At 46.2% G+C, this 27,423-nt stretch overlaps 9 protein-coding genes across 9 annotated transcripts; 4 read left to right on the plus strand and 5 right to left on the minus strand.

The window, feature by feature from the left end:
* Nucleotides 1-753: 753 nt before the first annotated feature.
* Nucleotides 754-1,961, plus strand: LHYA1_G002179 (WSC domain-containing protein; the record flags this gene model as incomplete). The annotated part of the gene is made up of 3 exons (XM_031147156.1): nt 754-1,050; nt 1,167-1,392; nt 1,582-1,961. 3 exons carry the CDS (start codon nt 754-756, stop codon nt 1,959-1,961), a joined length of 903 nt encoding a protein of 300 aa, XP_031007580.1.
* Nucleotides 1,962-2,615: 654 nt separating this feature from the next.
* On the minus strand, nt 2,616-3,878 carry JLP1_0 (Alpha-ketoglutarate-dependent sulfonate dioxygenase; the record flags this gene model as incomplete). The annotated part of the gene is made up of 4 exons (XM_031147157.1): nt 2,616-2,732; nt 2,785-2,918; nt 2,986-3,718; nt 3,768-3,878. 4 exons carry the CDS (start codon nt 3,876-3,878, stop codon nt 2,616-2,618), a joined length of 1,095 nt encoding a protein of 364 aa, XP_031007537.1.
* A 1,913-nt stretch (nt 3,879-5,791) lies between these two features.
* stcW_5 (putative sterigmatocystin biosynthesis monooxygenase) lies at nt 5,792-7,692 on the minus strand (the record flags this gene model as incomplete). The annotated part of the gene is made up of 2 exons (XM_031147158.1): nt 5,792-7,339; nt 7,399-7,692. 2 exons carry the CDS (start codon nt 7,690-7,692, stop codon nt 5,792-5,794), a joined length of 1,842 nt encoding a protein of 613 aa, XP_031007536.1.
* Nucleotides 7,693-8,423: 731 nt separating this feature from the next.
* dmoA_3 (Dimethyl-sulfide monooxygenase) lies at nt 8,424-10,086 on the plus strand (the record flags this gene model as incomplete). The annotated part of the gene is made up of 5 exons (XM_031147159.1): nt 8,424-8,717; nt 8,765-8,938; nt 8,989-9,059; nt 9,120-9,302; nt 9,366-10,086. The coding sequence occupies 5 exons, from the start codon at nt 8,424-8,426 to the stop codon at nt 10,084-10,086; spliced, it is 1,443 nt and encodes a 480-aa protein (XP_031007535.1).
* A 570-nt stretch (nt 10,087-10,656) lies between these two features.
* On the plus strand, nt 10,657-12,643 carry liz1_5 (Pantothenate transporter; the record flags this gene model as incomplete). Its single annotated transcript, XM_031147160.1, has 9 exons — nt 10,657-10,835; nt 10,898-10,950; nt 11,008-11,136; nt 11,214-11,390; nt 11,450-11,804; nt 11,859-12,051; nt 12,109-12,213; nt 12,267-12,372; nt 12,429-12,643. 9 exons carry the CDS (start codon nt 10,657-10,659, stop codon nt 12,641-12,643), a joined length of 1,512 nt encoding a protein of 503 aa, XP_031007534.1.
* An 810-nt stretch (nt 12,644-13,453) lies between these two features.
* LHYA1_G002184 (uncharacterized protein) lies at nt 13,454-15,031 on the minus strand (the record flags this gene model as incomplete). The annotated part of the gene is made up of 2 exons (XM_031147161.1): nt 13,454-14,101; nt 14,186-15,031. The coding sequence occupies 2 exons, from the start codon at nt 15,029-15,031 to the stop codon at nt 13,454-13,456; spliced, it is 1,494 nt and encodes a 497-aa protein (XP_031007539.1).
* Nucleotides 15,032-16,132: 1,101 nt separating this feature from the next.
* On the minus strand, nt 16,133-18,377 carry LHYA1_G002185 (uncharacterized protein; the record flags this gene model as incomplete). Its single annotated transcript, XM_031147162.1, has 4 exons — nt 16,133-17,136; nt 17,198-17,881; nt 17,935-18,071; nt 18,232-18,377. The coding sequence occupies 4 exons, from the start codon at nt 18,375-18,377 to the stop codon at nt 16,133-16,135; spliced, it is 1,971 nt and encodes a 656-aa protein (XP_031007538.1).
* Nucleotides 18,378-20,020: 1,643 nt separating this feature from the next.
* LHYA1_G002186 (uncharacterized protein) lies at nt 20,021-22,349 on the plus strand (the record flags this gene model as incomplete). The annotated part of the gene is made up of 3 exons (XM_031147163.1): nt 20,021-20,111; nt 20,172-21,934; nt 21,999-22,349. The coding sequence occupies 3 exons, from the start codon at nt 20,021-20,023 to the stop codon at nt 22,347-22,349; spliced, it is 2,205 nt and encodes a 734-aa protein (XP_031007578.1).
* A 599-nt stretch (nt 22,350-22,948) lies between these two features.
* On the minus strand, nt 22,949-23,412 carry LHYA1_G002187 (uncharacterized protein; the record flags this gene model as incomplete). The annotated part of the gene is made up of 2 exons (XM_031147164.1): nt 22,949-23,094; nt 23,220-23,412. The coding sequence occupies 2 exons, from the start codon at nt 23,410-23,412 to the stop codon at nt 22,949-22,951; spliced, it is 339 nt and encodes a 112-aa protein (XP_031007577.1).
* Between the last annotated feature and the right edge of the window lie 4,011 nt (nt 23,413-27,423).

Below are 27,423 nucleotides of genomic sequence, written 5' to 3' on the forward strand. Positions count from 1 at the left end.
TAGTCTTACGCAGTGGCGTGGGACATTCAGCTCAAGACCGAGGCAATTAATGTATATCCTCACTCCTATCAGGGTAATTTTAAATGCTATATAGTCTTACAAAATGATACCATGTAACCATTTTTTCTTTCCACATGTCAATGCCCCTCCAATTGCTTGCTACAAATTTACCGCAACTCGATTTCCTACACTCCTTCATTTACACATTCTACTTAGTATATAACTTCTATTATCAGCAACACAATACATCTATCTACACCTCTCTCTACTTCTATATTTATAAAAAAAACCAATCAGAACCCTCCAGCGAGTGTGCAGTTAAATTTATTCAACTTGATCTCAATACAGCCCAATCCCCCGCCCCCCCCCCCCCACGGCCCCCCAAACGGGTTGCCGCATACATTTATATCTCTCTCTCTTGGGCCTTCGCGAATATCGACATTTACTTCTGTGCAAGGTTATCTTATATCCCTTCCTGCATTGCATGAAATTCCAATATATCTTTGCTAATTTGCAGGGTTACATTGGCAAGCCAAGTCAGGCAGGTACTTTACATTTACCCCGCCTGACCTGCTGGAATACGAGACACATCTTTATAACTGCAAGTGAGCCCTTTGTTTCAAACCACTATATAAACATTCCAGCCAACATAGCACAGCACAACACTTCATCCCAAGATTCCTCCCCCCCCCCCCCTCTCTTTCTGCATCAAAGCTACTGCAAAGAGCAAAGAGCAAAGAGCAATTAATCAAGATGCAATTACCACCCCGCATCGCGCTAGTAGAACTACTTCTAGCAGCAGCAGCAGTCGTTACTTCAGCATGTAACATCCCCACCACCTCCCTCTCAAGCAACATCACAGGCGGCTTCGGGATCCTGATCCAGAATCCCGCGTACCCAGTTATCCATGACCGGTACATGAACCTCGCTGTGGCGGGCGGTGGGGATAAACATCTATTCCTGTCTCCCGTTGGAGACTACGCTTTCGATCTAGATCTCAATACGGGCTTCCTCGAACAGGATATTATCCACGCTGTGATTGACGGCGAGGTATATAGTTAACCCACCCCAACCCAACCCGTCTCTTTCTTTCCTTCCTTTCCCGCTCGTATTTCCTTCCATACCAGTAGACATAGCTACCTTACTTACGAAGTAAAACACCCTAGTATTCCGAAATCGACAACACAACCAAAATGTTCATGACTGAACGCGGCGATCCCAAAGCAATCTTCACCCCCGTATACGGTTGCAACCCCGACAACGTCACCGAGACACAGATCCAACTCGCGTTCGCAACACGCGAGGAGAGTCCAGTCGGTGGATCGATTTGTGTAAGGGTAGCTAGTGGGAATAGGGGGTATGAGTTCCGATACTCACCTCCCGAGAACCCTGGTATGTTATTCTTTACTTTCCTTTCCTTTCCTTTCCCACGATCCCAAATCCAAATCCAAACCCAGATCCAGATCCGTCCCTAACATAAAAATCCCACCACATTCATTCATTCATTCATTCATTCATCACTTACAACCCACCAACCCCTAGCATCCGATCCCACAAACCCCTGCCTCCCCATAACCCTAGTCCTCCTCAGCACGCCCCCATCCAACCTCCCCTCCCCAACCTCCACCAGCACCACCTCCCTCCCCACCGCGACCCCCACAGCCCCCCCAACCATCCCCCCAACCTGGACCTTCCTCGGCTGCCAAACCGAAGCCACCTCCACACGCGCCCTATCCAGCAACACCTACGCAAACGACAGCATGACGCTGGAATCCTGCGCGGATTTCTGCGCGGGATACACGTATTTCGGCACCGAGTATGCGCGCGAGTGCTACTGCGGGGATGTGTTTGAGGAGGGTAGTGTGGAGGCTGCGGCGGTGGATTGTAGTTTTGCGTGTGCGGGGGATGCGGGGGAGCTGTGTGGAGCGGGGAATAGGCTGTCGGTTTATAGTAGTAGTTAATGCGGTGTAGTAGATAAGGTGTGTAGGTCTGACTGGCGTGTTGTAATGCTGTATGCGTGTAAAGTTTAATGATGTGAGGGGTTTGGTGCGTGGTTGAGTTGATTGTTGAAAAGCTTTGTGGGTGGTGAGAGAGTTGTGGTGTAGTAAGTGGTACTCTAATAAAGTCTCAGCATTCAAGTCTATCATTTATTTGACTTCATCTTAATATAGCACAGTAACTCCCAACTGCCTGCCATATATAGATATGTCTCTCTCTTAGCAAATACGCAAGGTTATCTTAAGTCCCTTCCTGTAATACATGGAATTTCAATACATCTTTACCAATTTGCAGGGTTCTATTAGCAAGTAAGTCATGCAGGGACTTTACCTTTACCCGCTTTTAGTTCCTTTGTGCCTTATTCAATCTCGATATAAAGTGACTATTAGAGGGAGATTCCATCGGCAACGACATGCGCAATCGTTGCCTCTGAATATACCATCCTGTTGACACCTACTTGTCGCATTTCATTCTAAATATCTGCTTGGTTGCCCGAAGTAGACGAAACTTCCCCGATGCCAAACTTATTTGTTTTTCGTTTCGAAATATTTCTCTCATATGATTATGTAAAAGCTATGAATTTGCTAAGTTTAAACATCAAAATGTCCTTCTGGAATTTATTTTACATAGGGAGTCTCATATGGTTGTTCTGCCTGAGGTGTAATCCTGGCTAAATGGCGTCGAGAAGCTGCAGATGACCAGTCTAAGAGAGCAGTGTGAGATGTAACGCGATTCTGACCCAATTAGATATTTCAATTGCTGAGGTAGAATTGCAGGAATACTCACATCCCAGACTACGACGGTGCGTGGTTTCCATGAGACCCTTGCTTGAAAGTCTCCCCCATTAGAAATGTGATCAAGAAGAAACTTGAGTAAAGCATCACTCTCCTCCTTCTTGAGACCTACTATATTACGAGTAACTATGGACACACGGGTTGGTCAGGAGACTGTAATAGGAAAGGTGTTATGGATCGAACTCTCACATACATCCAGTGTTCACAAACAGTGCTTTCTCCCCAGTAGCAGGATGCGTTCTCACAAGTGGGTGTACACTTGCAACTGGCTCTCTCCTTACAACACCTCCTTTCTTTCTACTGCCTTCTGCTTGCTCAAATCCAGAGTGCACAGCTTCTAAGCCGTGCAACCTTTCTTTGATAGCCGGAGAAAGACGATTGTAGGCTTCTGCCAAATTAGCAAATCCTGTATCGCCACCCACTTTAGGCGTTTCAAGAGCATATAGAAAGGTGATTCCAGGTGGTTGCTTTTCATTGGATACATCGGAGTGCCATGATGTGCTGGTGAGTCTGTTTTCAAACAGAGTATCAAAAGTTGTGTCATGAGGACCCCGGTGAACGATGTGCATTTCGGGATATCCTTCCGGTGATCCGGATGTTGGATGAATATGATGCCGGCCAAAGTAGCCGCCAAAATCTAGAGCCTGCTTGATGGGGAGTTCTGTAAAGTCTTGATCTCTGAATGCAACTACTTTCCGCTGGGCGACCAGCAAAGCGAGTTGGTCTTTTCCAGCATTCGTTAACTTGGAAAGCTGAACACCATGAATTTCGGATCCCATTGATGGTGTGATATCTTCGAGAGTAGATCCTTCCAACAACAGGTCTTTGAAACTTGGGTCGGCATCTTTACCGCGCTCAACGTACTCGAATGGTTCGAGAGGTGGGTATTTTTGCGTTGGATTCCAGGTGGGTAGGTAATGAGGATCCTAGATGCGACTTTTAGTTATTGGACGCCGGGCGGGTGTAACAACATACTTTTGCCGTACTGTTAGGGCCTTCGATCTCAATCTGCCTCTTAAATTTCAAGTGATCTGGATTTGAAGGGAGGCTCGACTTAGCATCGTCTGGCTGGGCGCTTGGTGCCATGATTGATGAAGAACAACGGTTTTTATATAGAGAGTAAATGAAAAGTCTTTGACGTCTAACAATCAATGTTTTGCCATCGGACGTATGGACACCGAGTTGCTGGATGTATGTTTTTACTAGATATAAAGTCACCAGAACTGCTTGGCGATTGTGATTCTGCCTCAAATACAGCTACGGAGATACGCGCGAACTGCCTCACTACCAACCATTATCAGATGCTCAACGCGTCATCTTCTACAACATTGCGTGCGAGATCCAGCCTTGATGTAAAACTAAGACTCCAGCAGAGACACCCCACTATAGATAGCAGATATGTTCCCTGACTTCTCTTGTGCCTACTAGCCGTGCGCTACACTCGTCTAAACAAGGATTGAGTCAGGTTACGTTCCGGGCACTATGCCCATGATTCATGCCCACGTGCGTGGCGTGAGCTAAAAGATCCCTATACTCATAACTAAACTTAAAACTCGGGCTAAGAAACCCAACGGGATGGCTCGTGAACCACCAAGTCATAGAGGAGGACTTGGTGGGGTTTTTGAGTAAGTGCCACCATAGTAAATTTAAGGTGCAGAAAATAGTAGCTCTATAGTCTCTCTTTATAAGATAATAAAGTCGGCTAAATAGTTTCTAGTAATTACTCGTATAAGTGTAAATAAGTTGTGAAAAACTACTAATCTAAAGCTCTCTTGATTTAATATACTAGTCTTTTAGTCTTGCTTTAGCACCATGGATATAACATATCTTTATTATTACCTTTCATGTCTAAATAGCCGACACTTAATAATTATGCATAGCGAGATCCTATTCTTGGCAACAGTGGATCATGTTCCGGTCTGGCGGAAAGTTTACTCATGAGGCCTGCCTGCTAGTCTCTTTGATAACTTGATTGCTGCTTGGATACAATCGGTACCTATCTTAGCGCTAAGAGGACGCCTCCTAATCCCGTCGCGTATACCGGTATATTGCACGCGTTTCCGGAATTGAGGTGTTGGCTTATGTAGATTTTCTCGGCTGGATAATATACTGCCGAGCCGATTTATTCTAGAGTCCTACTTCCGTTTATATAGATAAAAGTTCCACGCGGCTTATCCCTCGTGATGTACTTTCGAGGAAAATTCGAGACTTGGCCCGTTGCTCGACTCGAGGATATTTAACAGCTGTAGACTGAAATTAAAACACTTTTTCTTCTATTAAAGTAGATATAAGGTGGATAATCAGTTCCACTTCTTAATCAAGCCTGGAAGGCGTCATTTCTCGTTGTGCTCGCTTTTCTTTTCAAATTCGACAGCCCCACCTGATTTGTACGTATAATCCAGTCCTTATAAAATTGCTTCTACAAGGGTTTGGGAGGTCAAAGCAGATCAATTATAAGGCTAATTGCATGCTGTTGCTTATCTCCTATAGTATTTACGGCCCTCTCTATAAGAAGCCCTACGGAGTATGCTCCTTACGCTGGATAGAAGAAAGCGGCACCTAATATCGTTCACTTTTGTTGAAAATACAGCGAGGACAAAAGGTTCTCGTTCTCACCTAGATAATAGCTTATTCCTATATATTTTTCTAGTGGTCTATCCTAAGTGTCAGGGAACTTATAGTTATATAACCCCTCTAGCTACGCGTTGTTGCCTGAAATGTCTTTCTTAATAGGTTGTCTTATATTTGAACCCTAAACTTTGCACGTCTCTATAACCGTTAGGAGGTCCCCAGGATCATAGGTCTTACCTGTATTCTGCTAGACGTTAATGAATATCATCATCATCATCATCCGTAGTCGTAGAGCCCCAGTCTCACAAGCTGCTGCATCGCACCGTCCACAGTTTTTCACCGCTAAGCGTTTGTTTAACGTTGCATTCTTCATTTCAAGAGACTATAGCTGTCTCGCACTACCCGCCCCTTCATGGATTAAAGATTTTCTAAATATCAAACCACAACTCATTATATGACCTAAGGTCAACCGTTCCATTTACCGCCTCCTCTAACAGATACGGAGTAAAGTCGATCTCCGCATCAGGGTCAGCCTCAATGGCGAGTTCCTTCTTGCTAAATCCATTGCCAAGGTACGAAAATCGGTTACCGGTACCGTTCAGATAGGTGTAGGTAAAGTCCTCCCACCTGACATCTCTTTTTACAATATTGGCGTGAATTCCACTTCCTGGCCAGATACCGGAAACTCTGCCTCCAGCAATTCCACCATTGAACCACGAGCTGCATTCCTCACTCATGACTGTGCGAGGAAAGAAGGACTCGCAATAAGCACGGAAGTCATTTGTTGCAGCTTGCGTAGGTGTGATGGACCGGATCCCTTGTGTTGCAACTTTTCTAAGTATTTTGGCAATATAGGTCATTTGATTCTCGACGGCGTTCGGTAGTGTTCCGGCTTGTCCAGTGGCATTGGGGCCAAGGATAAATAGCAGATTTGGGAAGTTGGGAGCCGCAATCGAGAGGTATGTATCTGGAAATCCAGGTGTTCCTTCAGGCCTCCAAGCTTTTTGCAGATCAACCCCATTTGCAATTATAGGGAAAGCAGATGAGAAAGAAATATCCGCGCCGGTGCAACAGATCACAGCATCAACTTCTCTGTGAACCCCGTCCGTGGTCTGAATGCCATTTTCTGTAAATTTCTCTATGTTTGTGGATATATAGGACACATTATCTTTTGTAAGTGCCTCGAGGTATCCTGGTCCTGGAGTTAACCTGCGACAGCTCGGAGAGAACTCCGGAACGATAGTGTCTAGCAGATCTGTGCGGCCATCAAGTCTGTCGGCCATCAATTTCTTGAACGTTGATCGCAACGCAGCATTCTTTTCGCCGTTTTTAATAACCGCCGCAAATCGCTTGAACGACTTGGCTTCAAGGTTCTTCCGATACTCATGGAAAGTTGCCGCATCTCGGGATTGAGGTGGACGTTCAGTCGTGGTCAATCCATTCAAGTCTTCGCCCCCAAATGATCCGGCGATCCAAGTGGGACTCCGGGCGTAATGATCAAGATGCTGAACCACCTTTTGCAAAGGTGGAAGTATTTGAAGCCCAGAAGCACCATTTCCAATCACTGCCACTCGTTTTCCAGTTGGATCAAAACTCGGATCCCAGTTCGAGCTGTGCCGGAGATGGCCCTTGTAATCTTCAATGCCTTGATATCTAGGAAGCAGTGGATTGCTGAAATGACCGGTTGCTGTTATTAAAAATTCAGCTTCGTCGATTTGGTCTTGTCCGTTAACCGTTACGTCAACGATCCATTTACCCTTTGCCTCTGCCCAGGTTGCCCTCTTGACAATACTATTGAAACTAATGAACTTTTCTACATTGTATTTATTCACAAGTGATTTCCAATAGGCCTTGATCTCTGCTCCTGAGGCGTAGGGAGTTGACCACTCAGTTGAGGGTGCGAAGGTACTTTGGTATACATCCGCAGGAATATCACACTTAACCCCGGGGTAGATGTTCGTGTTCCAGACACCTCCCTGCGAGAAAAGGTTAATGTTTATTGCAATTGCAAAGCAAACTCAAGAACTTTGCTTACAACATCTGATGTCTTCTCGTATATTTTTAAATCTAACCCAGGCACTTTCTGGGGAAGAATAATACCGGCATTAATTCCCCCAATTCCTGCGCCAACTACAATGGCTTTCAATGGAGGTGTATCATCGATAGCATGCTCCTCGATCTCCAGGTGCGGGAATATCGTCCTTAATGGGGCTTTTGGCTTGGACTTTGGCTGTATCTCAGCCTTCAGGATGGGGGAGAAGTCAATTGCATTGGGAGCATGAGTACTCTTAGCCAGCCCACGCGGGGGTGAAGTTGAATGCAGTGCCATAGGGAGATCGTAATGTGTTTTCCAGGCAATGTCCAGCAAGAAGGAAAGATAAGCTTCACAAATCCCACTGACATGGCAATAAGTGACCCTTGGGGGCGCTTGTCATGGCATCCCACTTCCGTGTACGTAGAGATAGGCTTTGATTAGTGAAACTTTAGCACTAGATTCTATACTAAGTCGAGCAAGATAGTGTTTTCAATTGCAGTGCTCTATGCGTACTCGCTTTTTTCTTTAGTTCGATAACCCCACCTGAAATGTACCCATATAAATATACTCCGCACCACTAAAAGAACTGAGATTTCACTATTATAGGGCTGCTAAGAGGTCCGAACTCACTTTAATGTTGGGTTATATTATGGTTTCAAGGATCTATACTAGGGTAATGAGCCAGTCAGATCTATAGCATTCTAGCCATCTACGCTAAGTTGTGGATTTAAAGAGGGGCTGTCAGACTTGAGAAAACGGCGAGTATATGCGGCTAACAAGAAGCCTCTAGGTGGATACTAATAATGTAGGGAATTGAGCACCATAGCGGGTACAAATGGCGACATACATTCCGAACGGCTGGGTTGCCCCCCACTGCAGCGAACTGACTTGCGATGGATTGTACTCCACTTGATAGCTTTGTTTTAATTGCCTGGTTATTTCCGATCCATCTCCCTTTCCATTTACTCAAAGCTTGCAAGACGGCTTCATTTGGCATTATTATTTTCGTCAAACAAATAGCTATCATGGCGTCTTCCAACTCCGCACAAAATCCTAGCAAGAAGCGCATCTTTCTCAATGCCTTTGACATGTTTACTGTAGGCCATCTTTCCTTCGGGCAGTGGCGGAATCCAGAGGATAAGAGCGCAACGAAACGCCGAGATCTTTCATATTGGACGAATCTGGCAAAACTACTGGAGGAGGGCGATATTAACGCCTTATTCCTGGCAGACACATTTGGGCAATATGATGTCTACAAAGGGAGCGCTGAGCCTGGTATTCGGACTGGAGCACAGTTTCCAATGGGCGATCCAGCAATTGTGAGGATATTCTTTTTTTAGGAAATGTGGTCGTTGACTTGAAATAGCCAATTTCAGCTATGGCGGCTGTAACTAAGAATCTCGGATTTGCGATAACCACATCTACCTCATATGAGGCTCCCTACACTATTGCGAAAAGATTCTCGACCCTTGATCACCTGACTGGAGGACGATTTGGATGGAATGTGGTCACCTCTTGGAAGCAGTCCGCGTCAAAGGCTGTACGTATGATATTCTTTAAAGCTATGGGATATCTAATAGCTTGTTGTAGGTTGGGTTGAAATATGTCGATCATGATTTACGCTATAACATTGCAGATGAGTTCATGAGAGTCTTGTATAAGTAAGCTATGGATCTCCCCTCGACTCTGTTTCAATTAACTAATCATTGGGAAATTTGCAGACTGTGGGAAAGTTCTTGGGCGGACGACGCTCTAGTTGAAGACCGTGAGAATGAATTATACGCCAGTTTTGATCGCATTCGGTGGATCCATCATCAGGGAAAGAACTTTACCTTGGATGCTCCGCACATATTAGACCCTTCACCTCAGCGAACGCCTTTTCTATTCCAAGCTGGAACTTCTCCGTAAGTACCCACAACGGAAATCAAGAGTTTTGCTCGCCGGGATATATACCTAACTTTAAACAGAGCCGGAATTGCTTTCGGTGCTACACATGCAGAGGGTATATTCGTGTCTGGCCTATCTCCTCAAATGCTAGCTCCGCGTGTCAAGGCAATTCGTGATAAAGCTGCGGAGGCTGGTCGTGATCCGCAATCGGTGAAAATATTCGCTATCATGACGCCTATAATTGGCAGAACTACCGAAGAAGCAGATGCCAAATATCAAACGGCTTTGAAATATGCAAGTGCGGAGGGTGGCCTAGCATTTTTCTCTGGAAATTCTGGGATCGATCTCAGTAAATATGATTTAGACACAGAAATCAAGGCAGAGGACTCGAAAGTTGACTCTAAAGTCCACTCCTTAGTAAGTAGTTTATCTTATCACGGGAGTGATGTTCCACGTTGGACGCCCCGAAACATTGGCAAGGTTATTTCTATTGGAGGTAATGGCCCAGTGCCTGTAGGCTCCCCAGAGGAAGTTGCTGATGTATTGGAGGAATGGATTGATGTTGCTGACATTGACGGATTCAATATTGGCTACGTGGTAACTCCAGGCAGCTTTGAGGATGTTGTTCACCTATTGGTGCCTGAATTAAGAAGACGCGGGAGGTACGCTCCAGTGGGGGAATCAGGAACTATGAGGGAGAGGATCTACGGTCAAGGTCAATCAAAGCTGCGGAACGATCATATTGGTAGCAGCTACAAGTATGCTGTCTACGATCCTAAGAGTGAAAATCCACCAAAGTAGATATAGGAAAGCTTAGCTCTCTACAAATGCACAATACCTAACAATGCGTATATGCACGTTGAGCCACGAAAGCTTAAAAACGGATCTCGCCAAATTAAGACCGTCTAGATACCTAATAGCTATAGTAGATCATTGGCATGTCATTTGAAATTCAGACGAGTAATATTTATGAAGATTCGCAAACGCTTTTGGTCCGACGGTGATCGATAGAGTCTCCAACAGGTACTTTTAGTCGGTCCAGCCAGAATTATTCACACCAGACCCCATTTTCCCCCATTCTTTATTCGTAACATAGGGTGACCAACTCCGAAGCTAAGCTTAATACAAGTAGCTCAAGTGATGGACCACGAGGCCCTGTGCGGCTCAGCACCTTAACAAATTCGCAACCTCAGGGTATTAGCACATCATTTAAGCTAGGACTTTGCTAGCCGAAGTTCTCACATTTTCAAGCTATTCGCTATTGTGGGTAGAATAGTGGCTAGGGAACATTTGTATCTGCTTTGATCTGCTTTTTGTTAATCTTGTCTTCTAGTTATCCCATTTCTAGATTGCGATTTATCACAGTCAAACATGGGCAACGAAACAGTAAGCGTCGACGTCAACCAAAGAGATGTCGAAAATACACAGAGTGTCGGTCTGGAGCAAACACAAAACAAATCTTCAAAGACGAAGATCCTCGAAGTGATCTGGGATGGAGAGCGAAGTGAAGAAGAGAGGAGACTAGTTCAAAGACTTGACATTTTTGTCTTGTAAGTTGGATTTGATATTAACTAAGTCCATACATCTCGGAGCCGCAGCTAATTGAAGTCAGGAGTTGGGCAACTTACGGATATTTCATACGATTACTGGATTCGGGAAATGTTAGTAAGGAACTCTGCTTCTATTGATAAACGCACCAAGTCACTAACTTCTTATATGAAGCCAACGCATACGTCTCGGGAATGAAAGAAGATCTCCATTTTCACGGAGACCAATATAACCTTATCGGCACTTTCTTCACAGTCGGTTATCTCTGCGGTCAAATCCCATCTCAAGTTCTATTGACGAAATGTGAGTACCAGAACCTCGGCATTCAAGCCGCATCGTTCTCCAATCCACTGAACCGACCTTTCCTAACACGCTTTAAGTTCGTCCATCATACTATCTTCCCGTTGTAGAGCTATTATGGACTGTTGTCACTTTCAGCTTCGCAGCAGTTCAAACAACGAAGCAGGTGCTTGGCCTTCGGTTCGTGATCGGCGTCCTCGAGAGTCCATTTGCCGTAGGAGTTCTGACTGTGCTGGGAAACTGGTACACACAAAAGGGTAAGTTCCCAATGCTGCGATGAGTGTACGTAAGGCTTTTTGTTGTTAACCTACTCTAGAGCTCGCAAAGCGTATCGCGATCTTTTATTCCGCCAGTTACGCAGCGAGCATGTTTAGCGGGTACCTCCAAGCAGGCATATATAAGGGTATGGATGGTCATCTTGGGCTCGCAGGATGGCGCTGGCTCTTTATCTTCTGCGGTGTAATCTCGCTCCCCGCGCCTCTCTGGGGACTCTACGCTATCCCGGATAATCCATACACAACAAGAGCGAGATGGCTCAACCCGGAGAAGATTCAGCAGTATATTGCTCGAATGCAGAGAGTCGATCGACGTGCGCCTGTTCCTCTAAGTTGGGCAAAGATAAGGAAAATCTTTTCTCGTTGGCCGCTCTATGTGGTCACTCTCATGCTTATGTAAGCCAGGCTTTCTTCCCGCAAATCTATTAGAGTCTAACACTTGTGCAAAAGCTGTCAATGCATTGTCACTCAGCCCCTGAACTATTTCTCGGTCTGGCTCAAGTCTCTAGACCGCTTCTCTGTCTACCAAATCAATCTTTTCCCTACGGCAGCTCAAGCGTTGGGTCTTGTAACAACTCTTGCCTACGCCTGGGTTTCAGACGCCCTAGGAGGAAAGCGCTGGCAGGTGATGTGTGTTCCAGCTGTAAGTTCACTTCATTTCAAGTTGTAGCCATGGTTTTAGAGCTGACTCAGATTATAGATACTCAATTTCGTTGGAATGATAGTTGTTGTCTCTGACGCTGGTTACGGTGCTACCTTTTTTGGATATCTTATTAATGCCGCTTCGTGGGGCATGTGGCCAGTTGTAGGTCCCCTTGACATTCTCTTCCCGACTTGAACGTACTGACTATTTACAAGACCTACGCATGGGTGAACGAAATATGTCACGAGGATGCCGAGGAGCGTGCGATTGTCATTGGTGTTGCTCAAACATTTGGACAGGCTTTTATTGCTTGGGTACCAGGTATGCAATTCCCAGTTGTTATTTTATATTTAAGCATATGATTGATATCATTTTAGTCGTGATTCTGAATACTGGAAAGTATGCTCCAAAATTCCACCTTGGATTTACTGTCATGTCAGTGATTAGCGTGGGCGAGTTCGCTATGATCTTCGTGATGCTTTACTTCGTAACTCGAGATAAAAAGAAGCAGGCTGCAAGGGAGATTGAAACACCCGAAGGGCAGAACAGTCCTAGCACAGCTAGCTTAGATGCTAAAACTACTGAGTATTAGAATAAGATATGATAATATAGTAGTAGAAGTAAGAAAAGCACCAATAAATCTGAGAGAGAAAAGAAAAGGGGAGAGAGAAAGCTCGCGCTACTTATATTTCTTTTTATTAAACCAACTTTATATTAAGAAAACCACTTTTTTACTATCTACCCACTTAAAATCATAGCAGTATAGTATCATATATAGAACCCATCCCATCCCTTCCTTTCCCTTCCTTTCCTTCCTATGTTTAGTTCTCTTTCAGATAAGATACCGGTAGACATATATACTTACTTATGAAGTAAAATAAACTATTCCTCCGAAATCGAGAGCACAACAGAAGTAAAATTTTCATGACCGAACACGCCCCCCCGCGCCGCGCCACCTTCTGTAACAGATCCGTCCGTCTATTTCATTTCGGCACCAAGCATCTATGCGCGCGAGATGCTGTAGCGGGGATGGGATGCGTTTCAGGAGGGCGGTACTGTATGTATAGGCGGGGGAATTGTGTGGAGCGGGGACTATACAGGCTGTCGGTTTATAGCAGTATGTAATGCTGTGTAATAGAATAGAAATGAACAGCTGGACATGAAGGGTGTAATACTGTATGCGTGTAAGGATAGATGATGTGAGGGGATTTGGTGCGTAGTTGAATTGGGTATTGGAAAGCCTGGTCCTTATGTGTGTGAGATGAGAGAGATTTGTGGTGAATATGGAATGAATGAATGAACGAATGAATAGATATGAAAGAAACAATCTAATTGAATCCTAGGTTGAGACTGTGAGTTATAATTCCTGTCGAAACCGAGGATCTTGAAACTAGCTACTATTTCAGATTATTGAAATAACACAATTGCCTTCATCATCCCTGCTCTCGTATTGGAGCCAATCGTGATTTCGTATATTTCGAAACCCTTTCCAGTCTTTCATTTCCCCTGATTCTAATGTCAGTGTACCACATCTTACGAATTGCCCCGGCCATTTGCCCGTGGGTAACAAGAGTAAGCACTTCGTGAGCGGAGATCGCTCGGGTCTGTCTGAATCGGCATCCGACAAGATGGGTAGGCAATGGATCTGGTAACTTCCGTTGCATATAGGGTCATCTGTGTCTAGCCATAGTATAAACCCATATGTCCATCTTCTGTCAATGAGCATTCGAAAACGATACCATTTCCTTGCATATGGTTGTAGTTCTATTGTCATCAAGGGGCCCAAGATTCGTAGCACGCCGCTATGTATTTGTCCAGTCGAATCGCCACTGATGTCTCGGACATGACATTCGAGAATTTTGATGATTATCCCATCGTCGGAGAACCCTCCTGGTATTATTGGTCCGTCAAGGCTGGCCCACGACCAAGATGGTGCTCGGTACTCAATAGATCGTCTGAGGTGTCCTATGGTGTGTATGTCTGCACGCCAAAGAAGCTGTGATGGCAGATATTTTCGCCATAATCCCGCACAGTAACCGTCGTCGAAACACTGTTGCATCATTTTTGCAACTCCTGACAATGCTACCAGTTTGTCCCCTGGACATGTCAGATTACATTTGGAATATAAACGTACGGAATTTTGCCATAAGCGCTGCAATTGTTTCTTGTCCGGGGAGGATATAGTGCTCCCAATAGTTCCAAGCTTTAGGGCAGCCAAAGCGTCTCTTTCCTTAGAACTACCATCGCTAAAAGGCATTCCATCTGGATAAGCCTCACAAGCTTTGAGACCATGGCACTCCCAGAATAGTTGTGTATCATCAAGATACAATATGCGGGGTGCAAGTAAGCGTTCTTGGAAAACCCAACCTCTAGACGCAAGCGGGGCGTTCTCAATAGCATCTCTCCGAAGGTCCGGATAGTAGAGCATACATGACCCATTCGATCCATCGTTCCATTGGGTCTGGATATCATATGGTTTTAATTGTGAGGGGTTTCTTTTGAAAAAGCAGCCCGTGTCGCTATCTTCCGACGCAATAGCCGAAATGTTACAAACTGCTCCTCCATATACACACTGCATAAGAGGAGCCTCCCTCGCCCAATCCTCAGCTGAGTCTTGGAAGATGCATAAAGAATCAATCCATATTAAGTCGATATTCAATTCTTGCGCGACTTTGATACTATGACGGAAGGTTTTTGATAAATCAGCAATTTCGATGCCTTGTTTCAATTGCGAGAAAGTAGAACTTGTCAATTCCAATGGATTGGCGGAACCCCAGCGGTGACTAAGAGTCAGATAATCAGGCTTGAGGTTCTTATAAGATTGGGCTTCGTCTGTGAGCAAACGCAATTTTTCTGGCTCAGGCATTCCAATCTGGAGAAGACGCATTGGCCGTCGAATACCGGATGTGGAAGACGAGACTTTAGAGCAAATATCATGGTTCTCCACGCATTTTCTCATCCACGTCCTCGCACACGACATGCTAGAATATGAATTTGTTTCTTCGGAAATATGATGAGGGACAACAATTTGCTGAATATCTGCGTATATTAGAACGTATTTAATGCCCCAAGAAAATATAGGCCTTACTTTTGTCAAGGCTATTATAGAGTCGAAATCTGAAAGTGGTCCTTCGTCTGCTAGTGGTTTCACGGACTATGAAATAAAAATGCATAAATTTGAAATAATCAATAACTGCGCGAACATACACATGCATATCCGCAACAGTGTCGTCAGGCGGTCAGATCTACTAGACGCCGTGGTATCTGGGTGCGCTGGAAATGCAGATTTCAGAAGCGAAATAAAAATGAAGAACAGCAATTTGCAACATTGTGATTAGCAAATTTTGAGAGTAATCCGTACTCGGGGCGAAAGAAAACGCCGGCAAGAAAATGACCGCAAATTTCTGCCTTGTACTCGTACTTTGCTCCAATCCACTATATGAAAGGTCGAGAAAGATTGAAATCGGTCTTCTTAATATATTTGATATTTATATTTTTTTATATATGTATATATTGAAGTTCAATATTATGTATTTGGTCCAGCGATTTCAGGCTCTGAGACGGCCATATTTCAGAGCAGGCGATTGCTGAGGTTTGGGATAATTGATTTGACGGAGGATACGCAGCTGTATATCATAAGACGGCGCGTAAGCTTTCGAGGTCAATCAGTGGATATATTCGATGTATCTGTCGTAGACGGCCACAATCATATCCTGTAGTCGATTCGGAAGTGTAGACTTTCATATCAAGGAACCGTGGCGGCAGATAAGCTGAAGTTCTTGGTCATGTGGCAGCTTTCAAGGAGCACGTCATCGAACTCGTGGAAATAAGTCTGTGGCCATTATGAGTTTCTCTGGTCGAGGTTGAAGTCGAAGAACTGATCGGTAAAAATGGTATTTTGGATCTCCGGAGTCTCGTGTAGTAGACTGGTCTATCGTTTGCGATGTTAGTGGCGCTTTGGCGAAATTATGGGAATCCCCTTCATCTGGATTATTGATTATGGTGGAGTCTTTGTTCGAGTGGCTATCTATTCGATCGTAAACAGCCATGTCGTGCGTATAAACTCCCAAAAGAACCGACTTCAACCATTGTTTGTCGGCGGGGGTGACGGTGGGTGGTGAGCGTGTGGGTTGAAGACTGGCGAAGCCGCAGGAGAAGCAATCATCTCCGGCTCAGGGGAGATCATAATAACGGGTGAAATCTCGTCCTCAGCTTTGGTAATTATTGGTACAGAAGATGCAGATGTGTTGCGCGTATGACTATGATGGACAGGCGAAGGCACCTCGAGAGTGTCCCGCCGCCGTGCTGGTCTCACTCTGGCTGTTCCACTAGATGATGAAGTAGGCACATTTTCCAGCTGGACTGTAGGTCGCTCAACCGGCAGCGTGTTAGCACGAGCTGAGGTAGAAGTCGAAGGGGAGCGTGGCGATTGAGGTGATGTTGCTCTTGGCGACGTCGGTATGCCTTCAATACCAAGACCCGACGCAATACTTCCATGGAAACTACTTGCCCGTGAATGTTGTCTGCGGAGGGGAGTAGCAGGAGGCTCGTCTTCGTGGACCTGGTTGTATTGCATCCTGATTTGAGGTAACGCACGATTTCGAAAGTCCTCTCCAGGAATCTCGGGGAAATCGAGAGCTTTGCCGTGCTTGAACTCGGTGTTGTCAAAGTGTGCTGCCGTGCCGAGCTGGTTGCCGATGGCGTTTAACGCTTTAGCAACTTTGCGTCTGTTGCCAACATCACTTGTTCCAGAACGAGTAAGTTGGCGGCTGGCTTTTGTGGCGGTTGTGGGATGCCGGGTGATTGTGGATGTGAGCTCGAGGGAGGTTGGTCTGTCGTGGTTGGAAGCATCACTACGGCGCATTTCCACTGGACTTGGGGTTGCAACAGAGTGGGTGGATCCTGCGTATGAGGTTCTGCCTCGGTTGACTTGCTCGAGGGAACAATTGCAACTATGGTGGTGGTGGTTTTGAACGGAAGGATCTGAATTCGTTTCTTCCTTCTCGGCATCCAGGTCTGCTGCTAGGAGAAGGTACAGTGATCCTAGTACAGCAAGTCCAGCACCAACAATGGGCGCCCATTGACCTACACAAAGCGGAACTGTTAGCGATCTATCGCCATAATGGGAATACAAACTGTCACCTACCAACGTTGGCCCAGGGCTCAGTCTGATACACGACTTGTGCACTGAAAAAGTTCCTCTCGCCAATAATTAGAATAGCGAGTATGGCAGCGCCAAATACAGGGACCTCGACGGCACTCAAGAATGATCGGATGATGGCATTGACGCCTTTCATTTTCTCAATGGTGGCACCATTCGTGCCCGATATCGTCTCATTCCTCTGCTCCTCTTCTTCTGATTCACCAAAGCGTGCCTTCCAGTTGACTTCGAGAATCTTGTTCCACATAGATACTAGTGAGAGGATAGCCGGAACACAACAAGCAGCCGAGAAGAGCGTAGCGGTACCGAATGTGAGCCTTTCTGGAGCGGGTATTACATATATGTTGTTAGCTGACCCACCTCGCATTGGAGAGAATGGGCCACGATCTACGTCACAAATGAGGCCGCACGAATTTCCATACGGGAAATCGCTTGCATGGGAGGACATGGGGGTACCATCGTCGGCATGCGTGCAGTCAGTGGATTTGATTCTGAAGAATTCGACCGTCAAACTCAGTAGTCCAGCAAGAACAAGGCCGGTCCAGGCGAAGATGGCGTTCCGCCCAGGATCGTAGAAGTATGCCCGTGATAACTTGACTGTGACTGGGGCAGTCAAGATACCGATGGAGCAGAGCTGGAAAGCCCCGTAGACATCCATATCAACAGCGCCTACATAGGATTATCAGTTCTGGTGGTACTGGATGTGAAAAGGGGGAATATACCATGCATGGGGACGGCGGCAAGAACGATGCCATGGATGGCAGCCACGGCGGGCAGAATCAGGGCAGCTGCCGTGCAAGCGTTCCTCAGCCATTCGAAATTCCTAGCAAATACACAAGCTGCAATGAGGATATAGTATCTATAAAGGAAAAAGGGGGTAGAGTGTTAGTAGCGGTGTCGATGAGATAGTCTGGCACTACGGGGCGACTATAATTGTGGATTCTTGCGGAGAACTGGGGGATGGAATGGAGATCTGGGGGTCTGGGGAACTTTACAAGATTCTAGATCCTGGACCATACTGTCCTGAGACGGGCCATGCGCATATAACTTGCAGAGCTGTGGTGTTGGCAGCATTAGGAACGGAAGCATTGGTGGCTATGGCTGTGGCATTTCGACTGATGATGGTGGCCGTGTTCATCAGTGAAGCCGGTGAAAAGGCCGGCATGGCCTCTGGTGTGGACCGCCAGTGTACTACCGTGTGGCCGACGACCGCAGGAGAGATGGATGGGTGAGGGGACGGATGTATATGAAGAGATGGAGAGGGTTGTCTTGCTTGATACAGCCATACGGTGACACGGTAATACGGTTATATGGATAAATAAGAGTGATATACTTTGGTGTTGTCGTCGCAATATAAACCGACAGATAGATCTCACAAGGCATCAGTACCTACCTACGAGCCTACCTACCTACCTACCTACCGACCTACTTGCCTTGCTCCCTACCTATTGAACGCCGCCCTGGTGAGGCTCAGATCACTCCTCTACGGGGAACGGGGAGGCCGAAGCCATGTGGCCTGTCAATTGCGGGAAGAGAGGTGGGGCAGTGGGGGACAATATAGCAGAATCTGGCCTTTCTATTGGCTGATATATGGATTATTACGAGCAGCCACGGGATCGTCCGTAGTATACGGTACTCGGTCTGGCCACGCTATTCCTATGACCAATGAGAGGCTCAACCCAGCCTCACCGCTTCCTGCCGTCTTGCCTTGCCAAGCATTGCCATCTTGGTCGCTTTGAAGCACCGCACGCACAGTAGGGAGGGCAGCGAGGGGAGACAGTAGAGAACACAAGCAACAGAAGAACAGCGGCGCTGCACTCAATCTAGCACAGCCTTGCCTTGCTCTTCCTTGACCTTAGCTAATCCTGAACTTTTCTTGTCCCGTCTTCTTGTACCTTTTTTTTCTCCATATTCATCCAACAAATCCTTCCGTCTATCTAAGATCTCACTCTCGCCATCATCCTCGCTCCCATCCGCCAATCCATTGTGGTAAGTGTAACAAACAGAGCAGAGTTGTTACCCACAACCCCTTCCTTGACAAAGTGACGAGAGAGCCATCCTACCTGCCACCTGCCACTGGGCCTCTACACACGTGATAACAGAGGGGTCAGGCTGGACTATCGCGGGGTAAAGATACTAAATATCATTATTATGTTGCTCCTTTGTCCTAAGCATGGGGGTGGGATTGCTCTTGTCGTCTGTTCCAATGACACTCTCCTATGCCTCTCAATACCCTCAATTCTCATGCCTCCTCTCGTGTATACCCCCGTTGGCACTATGCTAACAATGATCTTTGGACAAGTAGATCGAACACGTGCCCAGCCCATTTACCCTTCAAGTCACTGCGCCACGGTGCCAAGATACTTCTCCAACTTGGCTTCCTGATGATAAAGGTAGTCGCGCCCTGTTGATACCCCTCTTCTATTATGTTGTCTAAATAAGCTGTTTATAGATGGGCCCTGTCTACGGAAAAGCGCTTTAGGCCAAAGCGCGCCTAATCACTTTTCAACCTCGGGGACTACCACGTGAAGTGCTTCAGGCAGAGGTTGCGCCAGGAGTCTTTCAAGAATCGCTCCATTGCCTTGTCGGTTGATCAGCGAGCCTCTATTCAGTATCCTCGAACCGCATTCAAGGCCTGCAAACACCAGTCATACTTACTTGTTGCCGACAATCACCATCTGTCAGCATTCATACGTTTTTGGGGCAGGCTGAAATACTTTCCAATCACCACCACGACCAAATTCTAGGACTTATGTTCTAAAGCACTTCACGGTATCTAAACAAGCATTGCCATCAAAATATATCAACATGTCATCAGATCTTGATTCAATCAACCTTGACACTGGTCAGATCAAAACCTGGCGATCCATCATCACCCTTGTCGTTTTCATCTTCACCAGTAAGTGCAGACTTTCCGGCTGGTAATGTGTTAGTAATTGACTCTTTCCCTGTTCCACAGATATCATTGTGCTTTTTCCATTTCATATCCCAATCTACATCCCGAGACCAATTTACAACGTCGTCTTGGATACCCTAAGTGCTTTGCGGATAATATCGCCAAGATCACAACCCTTTGAGCAAGACTTCAATGATGATAACAATGGCAAAGTCAAGCCGTTTGTACGGTTTAACTTCCCTATGAACTTTGTTACAACACCTCTGATTGCAGACCTCTTCCTGCTTGCTATCCTCGCTATTGGTCGAGATGAAGTACACGATGGTACGATTGGGGCAAACAACATCTCGCCGCTCGACATCATGGTGTTCTTCCTCTCTCTAGCATATATTGCTATCTCTATCGACGCTTCTGGTCTTATCAGGTATCTGGCGTTCAAAGTGCTTCAGAAAGGAGGCAAGGTTGGGCACAGACTATTTTTCTACCTCTACGCCTTCTTCTTCGTCTTGGGCAGCTTCATTGGGAACGATCCGATCATTCTATCGGGCACTGCGTTTCTTGCCTACATGACCCGGGTATCGAGCAACATTATTCATCCCAGAGCTTGGATTCATACGCAATTCGCCGTCGCTAATATCGCCTCAGCAATCCTTGTGTCTTCCAACCCAACCAACCTCGTGCTCGCCGGTGCTTTCAAGATCAAGTTCATCGTCTATACCGCGAATATGATTGTACCTGTTGTTACCACAGGTATTGTGCTATTCCCATTCCTGCTATACATTGTCTTCGCCGACGAATCTCTCATACCCTTCTCGATTCAAATGCATGAGCTCTCAGAGGAAGCGAAAGCTAAGAAGCCTGTGAATCCCAACATTCCTCATGCCAGAGGAACCGCAGAGGAAGAAGAGGACAAGAATAATGAAGAAGGCAAGCTTCTCTCGCTTGAAGAGATCATGAATCCTTTTCTGGACAAAGGAGGTGCAGTTTTTGGCGCGGTCATCATGACTGCGACGCTTGTGACCCTGCTGGCGCTCAACGCTGCTAGTCAGAGCAGTGGTGAACATCCCGTCTTCTGGGTTACTTTACCCGCCGCGTTTGTCATGTTCTGTTGGGATGTGGGGTTTGGATGGTATAATCGTCATGACACTCGCGAGATTGCTCGTAAAGGTCGACAGGAGATCGAAGACGCCCTAGCTGAGCGACTGGCCCGAGAAGAAGAGGAAGCAAATCGAGCAGCTCTTGAGGAGCATGTAGATGCTACAGCAGCATATAACCTAACCCTGACAACGTCACCAGAACCCCAGGCTGACGATCACACCACAACTACAAATGATGAAATCACACCGGCGCCGACCGAAAAACGAAACGGCCTAACCTACATGTTGACCCCACCTCTCGACACCTCAGCCTCAATGCTCGACTTTCAAGAAAACGGCCGCACTACAAGCGCTGTAGATGAGAAGAAAGACCTGTCCCGCATCGAACTAGGCACCACCTCTAGCAACGACGAAAAACGAGCCTCATCCCGCACATCGCCATCACCTTCACCCTCCTTTCCGCAGAGTCCCAAACGCACAAACCTCGTCTCCTTCCTCGCCTCCAGATACCACTGGTCCCAAGAAACCTTCCCCACGGTCACCGCCGTAATCGCCCACTTACCATTCGCGCTCGTGCCCTTTGCATTCTCCATGTTCGTGCTCGTGCAAGGACTCGTCACGAAAGGCTGGGTTCCTGTGTTTGCGCACGGCTGGGATTATTGGGTCCGTAAGACAGGGACAGTGGGCAGTATTGGCGGCATGGGTTTCCTCTCCGTCATTCTGTGCAACGTACGTTGTTCCCACACTTCCTACTCCTAATACCAATCCAACTAACCACACACTGTACCATTAGTTCGCAGGCACAAACATCGGAACCACAATCCTGCTCTCCCGCGTCATCCAAGCCTGGCAAGCAATTCACCACCGCAACGGCCTGCCCATCACGGACCGCACCTTCTGGGGTGCCGTCTACGGCATGGCTCTCGGTGTAAATTACGGCGCCTTCTCTACTGCTTTCAGCGCGTCGCTCGCGGGTCTGCTGTGGAGGGATATCCTGGCTCGGAAGCATATCAGAGTGCGGCGTTTGGATTTCGCGAGGGTCAATGTGCCGATTATCGCTATTGCGATGGCAGTTGGGTGTGCGGTGCTTGTGGGCGAGATATATGTTGTGAGGGGAGAGAAACCTTATAAGATTAATGATTAATTAATTGGGTGATGGATGGGGATACGAAATAAGGAGCCGAGCGCAATGCGCTGGAGTGGGAATGTGGAGCAAGGACTCGTGAGCTAGAGAGGGAAGAGAAGATACATCGACCATGGCATTAGAAAGTATATGAAGAGAGCGTTATAGACACGAGCGAATACAACGCTGTTCGTAGTTTAATAAAAGCACGCGAATCATATCCCTACCTTGCCTAAAGCAGGCCCTTTGAAACGAAACTTACCAGCCAGTCACCTAGCTAGTTATCTCAAACTAACACAAAACACATCTCCGCCGCATCTCTTGAAAACTTATAGATTTATTAATCATGGTATACAAAACACATGCACTCGACTCATGCATAGCTAGCTTGCTTTAGTAATAAACGAGCTGCCTTATATCTACCTAGGTGACTATAAAGCACCAGGCAAGAACATATATAGAGTTTAGATTCTCAAGCTATAAATCACTAGTTCAGCGAACGCAAGACCCAGAGCCTTTACATAGTGGAATCCGAACTGTTCTGTAACTAAACTCGAAGCCACCCAGCGTACTATATATATCCATCTCCCTTCCTTATACAGACATACATGCACACAACCCTACTGCCGTCCAGAACTCGTCCCATCATCCGCCCCCGGCAACCCCTCCTCATCACCCGGCTCTCGGTACCCGTCGCTCGGCTTGGCGTGTCGAGTACGAGACCCGAGTATATTGGACTGATCGATAGCATCTCTATCATCATCCGCTGTACAACCCAACAAAAAGTCAGCACTTGTTCCAAAACAAAGAAAGAAGTCCCAAACGATAACCAACTTTCCGAAAACAAAAAGAAAGACAATATCCTGAACAGCATAGTAAGATCTTACATACCAAGTTGCTGATCGCTATCAGCCGTATCAGCATTAATAGGATCCTCGACCTCAGCACCGTCAGATTGCACGGGGATAGGACCCTGTTTCTGCCCGGTGCTGGAGACGTAGTCGTTGTCTTGCGCGTCGCCGGCTGGGACGCCTTGCGCGACGGCGTCGTTCTGGGATTCGTATTGGTCGTCTGCGGAAGGCATTTTTGGTCAATGTATATATGCGATGAACGTAACGGTACAGAAGCTGTAAATTTTAGGTATGTACTAAGAGTAGTTGGTAAAGGATGTGGTTTTTTGCTTTGTTTGCAGAAGGAGGAAAACGGGGTGGGGGGGTGGGGGGGTTACGTTACTTATAGGTAGGTAGGTAGGTAGGTATAGTCTTTGAATTACTCGAGGCTAGGATCTGCAATATGCGAGCATCAATGATTTCTTGTGATGAGAATGCTGAGGTCATGAAGTTGGTATTTTCAGAGCTTGCCTCCGTACTGCTTATCGACCGGGGAGGGTGAGGCTGATATCCATGACGGGTAGATAGATCGATCTGGTATAGCAGCCGGGCAGAGTCTAATTGGAATCGGGGACTAGCGGGGTCCTAGTCTAAGGAAGTACTTTATATTTGTATTGCAATCTATCTATCTATCTAAAAAGAAACTAAATTGGACCGTTGGAAAACATAGGTGATTGCATTAACACGTCCGTAGTTGCAGCCCATTTTCCTATATCTTTGCCTAATAGCTTTACAGATGATATAGTAGTAACATGAATCGAAATAAGAATACGTAGCTGGCCACTCTGTCATGAAGGAAAACTTCCACGTGCCATTACCCTGGAGATGAAACTGGTTGTCTACTCCTGCGTCGAATCCGTATTCGTTGAAAGGCCCTTCCAACCAAAGATGGGGAAATCGCCTTGGGGCCTGTTTTGGATCAAGATCGCCGTGTTGGAAATAGTCGCTGCTACCGCTTGCGCGACTGAAATATTGAACTATGATGTGCTCTCCCTCCCAGCTCTGCAATTTGGTTCCCGTCCAATTTGCTGGTGTCAGTGTGCTGTTTCCTCCGGTATACGGAATCCAATCACTGTAGTGTACCCAATCGAGAGTGTAGCGCCATGAATCCGCTCCCGTCGCCTTATGTGACACATAAAGTGTGCCATTGTCGAGTTTGTGTAGAAGGCTGAGAGTGTAATTGGCAGAGCGCGGGAATATCATAGGATTTTCCTCCTGGCCTGTCCTGAAAATAAAAGTATCGCGAGAGTTTGTTGCTGTTCCATTGGAACTTGTAGCATTGTTGACAGTAATAGTGTGGATCCCGTTGTAGACATTCGTTACATTTGCCTTGAAGGTGAAAAAGGTAGGGATCGTGCCAACCCAAGGCGCAACGTAGGTCTCGTTTACAACTGAACAGCTCACTGTCGAATTACGCAACGACGCAACTTGGCCAAACTCAGTGGTGGAAGTAAATGTAAGACCGGCTGCTAATGATGAGCAGTTCATTTCAGTCGAAAAATGGAATTCGATTGCCACATCCTCGGCTTCATTGGAAGCTACTGTTGACTGTAGTCGGTAATCATGACCTGGGACAAACTTGGTAATAACAGGACTATTAGTCACGAAAGACGATTTTGGTACAAAGGCTTTGAAGCCCCAAGCAGGCATCTCCAGATGCCGTAGACATCCGTTGTAGCCCTGAACATCGTCAAGATATAGTCTGGTACTCGAGTTGGCAAGATAGTATTCATCGTGCGGGTAAAATAAATTCTTGACTGTAGTTCCAGCCTCAAAGGGGGAAAGTAGTGCCTGGGTAGAGTTTCCTGAACAGTCGAATTGATAATCGATCGTGGTATTATCGTTCTGGTAAACCAGCCAGACGCTCTGATTTCCTTGTCCACCCTCTGTAGACAAGTCCTGAAAGCTGGGAAGAGGTCCTCTGTATGTAGACCACAGGCCGAGTTGTGTTCCAACGCCAGATGAACCGGGTAGGTATACGTATCTGGTTTGTTTGGAAAGAGCTTGAAGAAATATACCGTCGTTGAGAACCGGGAAGTTATTTCGCATTTGATACATGCTCTTGACTGTATTGCGAATCGGATGAGAAGCGTCTCTATGATCGAGGGAATTCCATGGATCCTGGCAGCCGTAGGTTGCATTCTCGACAATCGTGTCCCACTTATAGTAATTTCCGGACCCGGCAGCATAGCAGCCATGAACTTCCCAAGCAAGCGCAGAAGACATTGCTTGTCTCCCAAACACGTAATTAGAATTCGTGTTGTCAAGGACATAGAACTGTGGGAAACGTTAAACGGCATACATTAAAACATATCGGTAATACTTACAGCTTGCTCTTCACCCCACAGCAGAAGTGGGATTCCCGGCATAAGGAGTGTTGTTATAAAGTTACCGAGGAGCCATTTCTGCGTACCATTTTTGATTGACGGCCAACGGAAAACATCTCGACGGAAGTTAGCATTCATATTCCCAAGAACCAAAATTATAGAGACATACCTTGATTTGACACTCCATACATATGTCTTGGATCATAGAGATTTGTATTAGGATTCAGGAAATCAGTAGTCACGAGCATCTCATTCCAACCATCTACCCAGTCGACTGGATGATCGAAACCAGCAGACAAGGAACCATCCATTCCCAGAAATCTAGCGAGGGCACGATATATCGAATAATGAAAGGCCGCACTGTCCAAAGCATTCTTACCAATATCACGAATGAACATAGAGCTATTGCTCACATTTGTCATTTGGGTAGCGACTGTCACATTTTCCAGGACCATATTTGGCTGCCTTCCACGACCCAAGTATACTTCCGAACGTGTTGCCACCAGTAATTTCGCCGGGAATGAAGAAGTTTTCCTTCCCGACGCTGCGAGCACATTCTCTGAGAGACTCACTGAAGTCACCTAGGGCATCTACTGTGATCTGTGTTGCCTTGTCGAGACCTGCAAATATTCTCGTAAGCATTGCTAAATTAGTGAGCCTGGATAGAATACATACGGAATCCATCGATGTCAAGCATCTTGATGGCCATGCATGAGAAATGAGAGATTTTTGTCCGAACTGAGGGTACCCATTCACGCAAACGATCTTGCGAAGAAGCGAATTTGGACAGCTGACGACGCCAATCAGGATAGACACCAAATGCTTCAGTGTCTCCATACTGATCAAACTCGGAACCATAGCATCCCTTCAGCTGAGAGGTGACATCATCCCCAACACGGTAGCCATCGTCCAACCATAAGCGGGGGTATTCGCAGGTCGTGTTGTAATTATTTCCAAATTTAAAGTCAAGATATTGACGCTTGGGGTTTCTCCACTCGACTTCATGCTCCTTGAGCAAAAAGGGCGTTGAGGAATTGAGATATCCCTTGAATGCGATCAAATCTCCCATAGTCGCCATGGTGTTGTCTAAAATAACATACATGCCTCGGTTGTGGACTTCTGTCACCAAGATCTGATCTTTCAACCCCGCTGTGCCAACTCGACCTCTATCAAAAGACACAATACAAAAATAATGAAGAACGGTTTAAAAATTGGGAAACAGAAAAGGCTTCATCCTCGAAGACAATCAGAAGCTTAAGTTACTTCTCCCTTTTGCCACGACTGAGGCGTAGACCCTGGGCATCATAGCCATTAGGAGATCCAGGCACATCTAGCCAGAGACACTTGCCCATCCCGTATTATCATAATAAAACTATTGAAGATAGCTTGATAACTTAGCCATAGGGCTTCAAGATTTCCGTGGCGTCGGGCGCTCTCTAGCGCAAGAGCGGCGCTACATCTAGAAATGCCTACACCCAGAAAACTGGTCAGGTATATAGCAGAAGGTTCCCTGTTGCCTTTAAAACCAGTATTTGGGAAGTATTTCGTGGAGCAGAAGTGTACTCCGTAAAACCTAGCTTAAAATGGCTGCCCAACTCTGTATAATTTGGGTAAGTGAATTCTATTACTCGTAAAAGTGTTCTGCAAAGGGGAAAGCCACCAACCTGCGGCTGATGACTCGGTACCTGCGTCTCGCCACAGAAACTGATCTCACTGTAATCCAACCGAGTCTCTTATAAATTATATAGGTTTAAATTAAGCTATTTCCATATTTTAAGCCACATGCTATATAGTTACTTGAATTCCAGACTTTAGTTCATAGTGGCGGCGTTAGTAAGTTACATTAGATGGTATTTCAAAAGAGTACTGCAGAGAGCT

The sequence above is a fragment of the Lachnellula hyalina genome (assembly GCF_007821495.1).
Source record: "Lachnellula hyalina strain CBS 185.66 chromosome Unknown contig00026, whole genome shotgun sequence".
In the NCBI taxonomy this organism is placed as follows: Eukaryota; Fungi; Ascomycota; class Leotiomycetes; order Helotiales; family Lachnaceae; genus Lachnellula; species Lachnellula hyalina.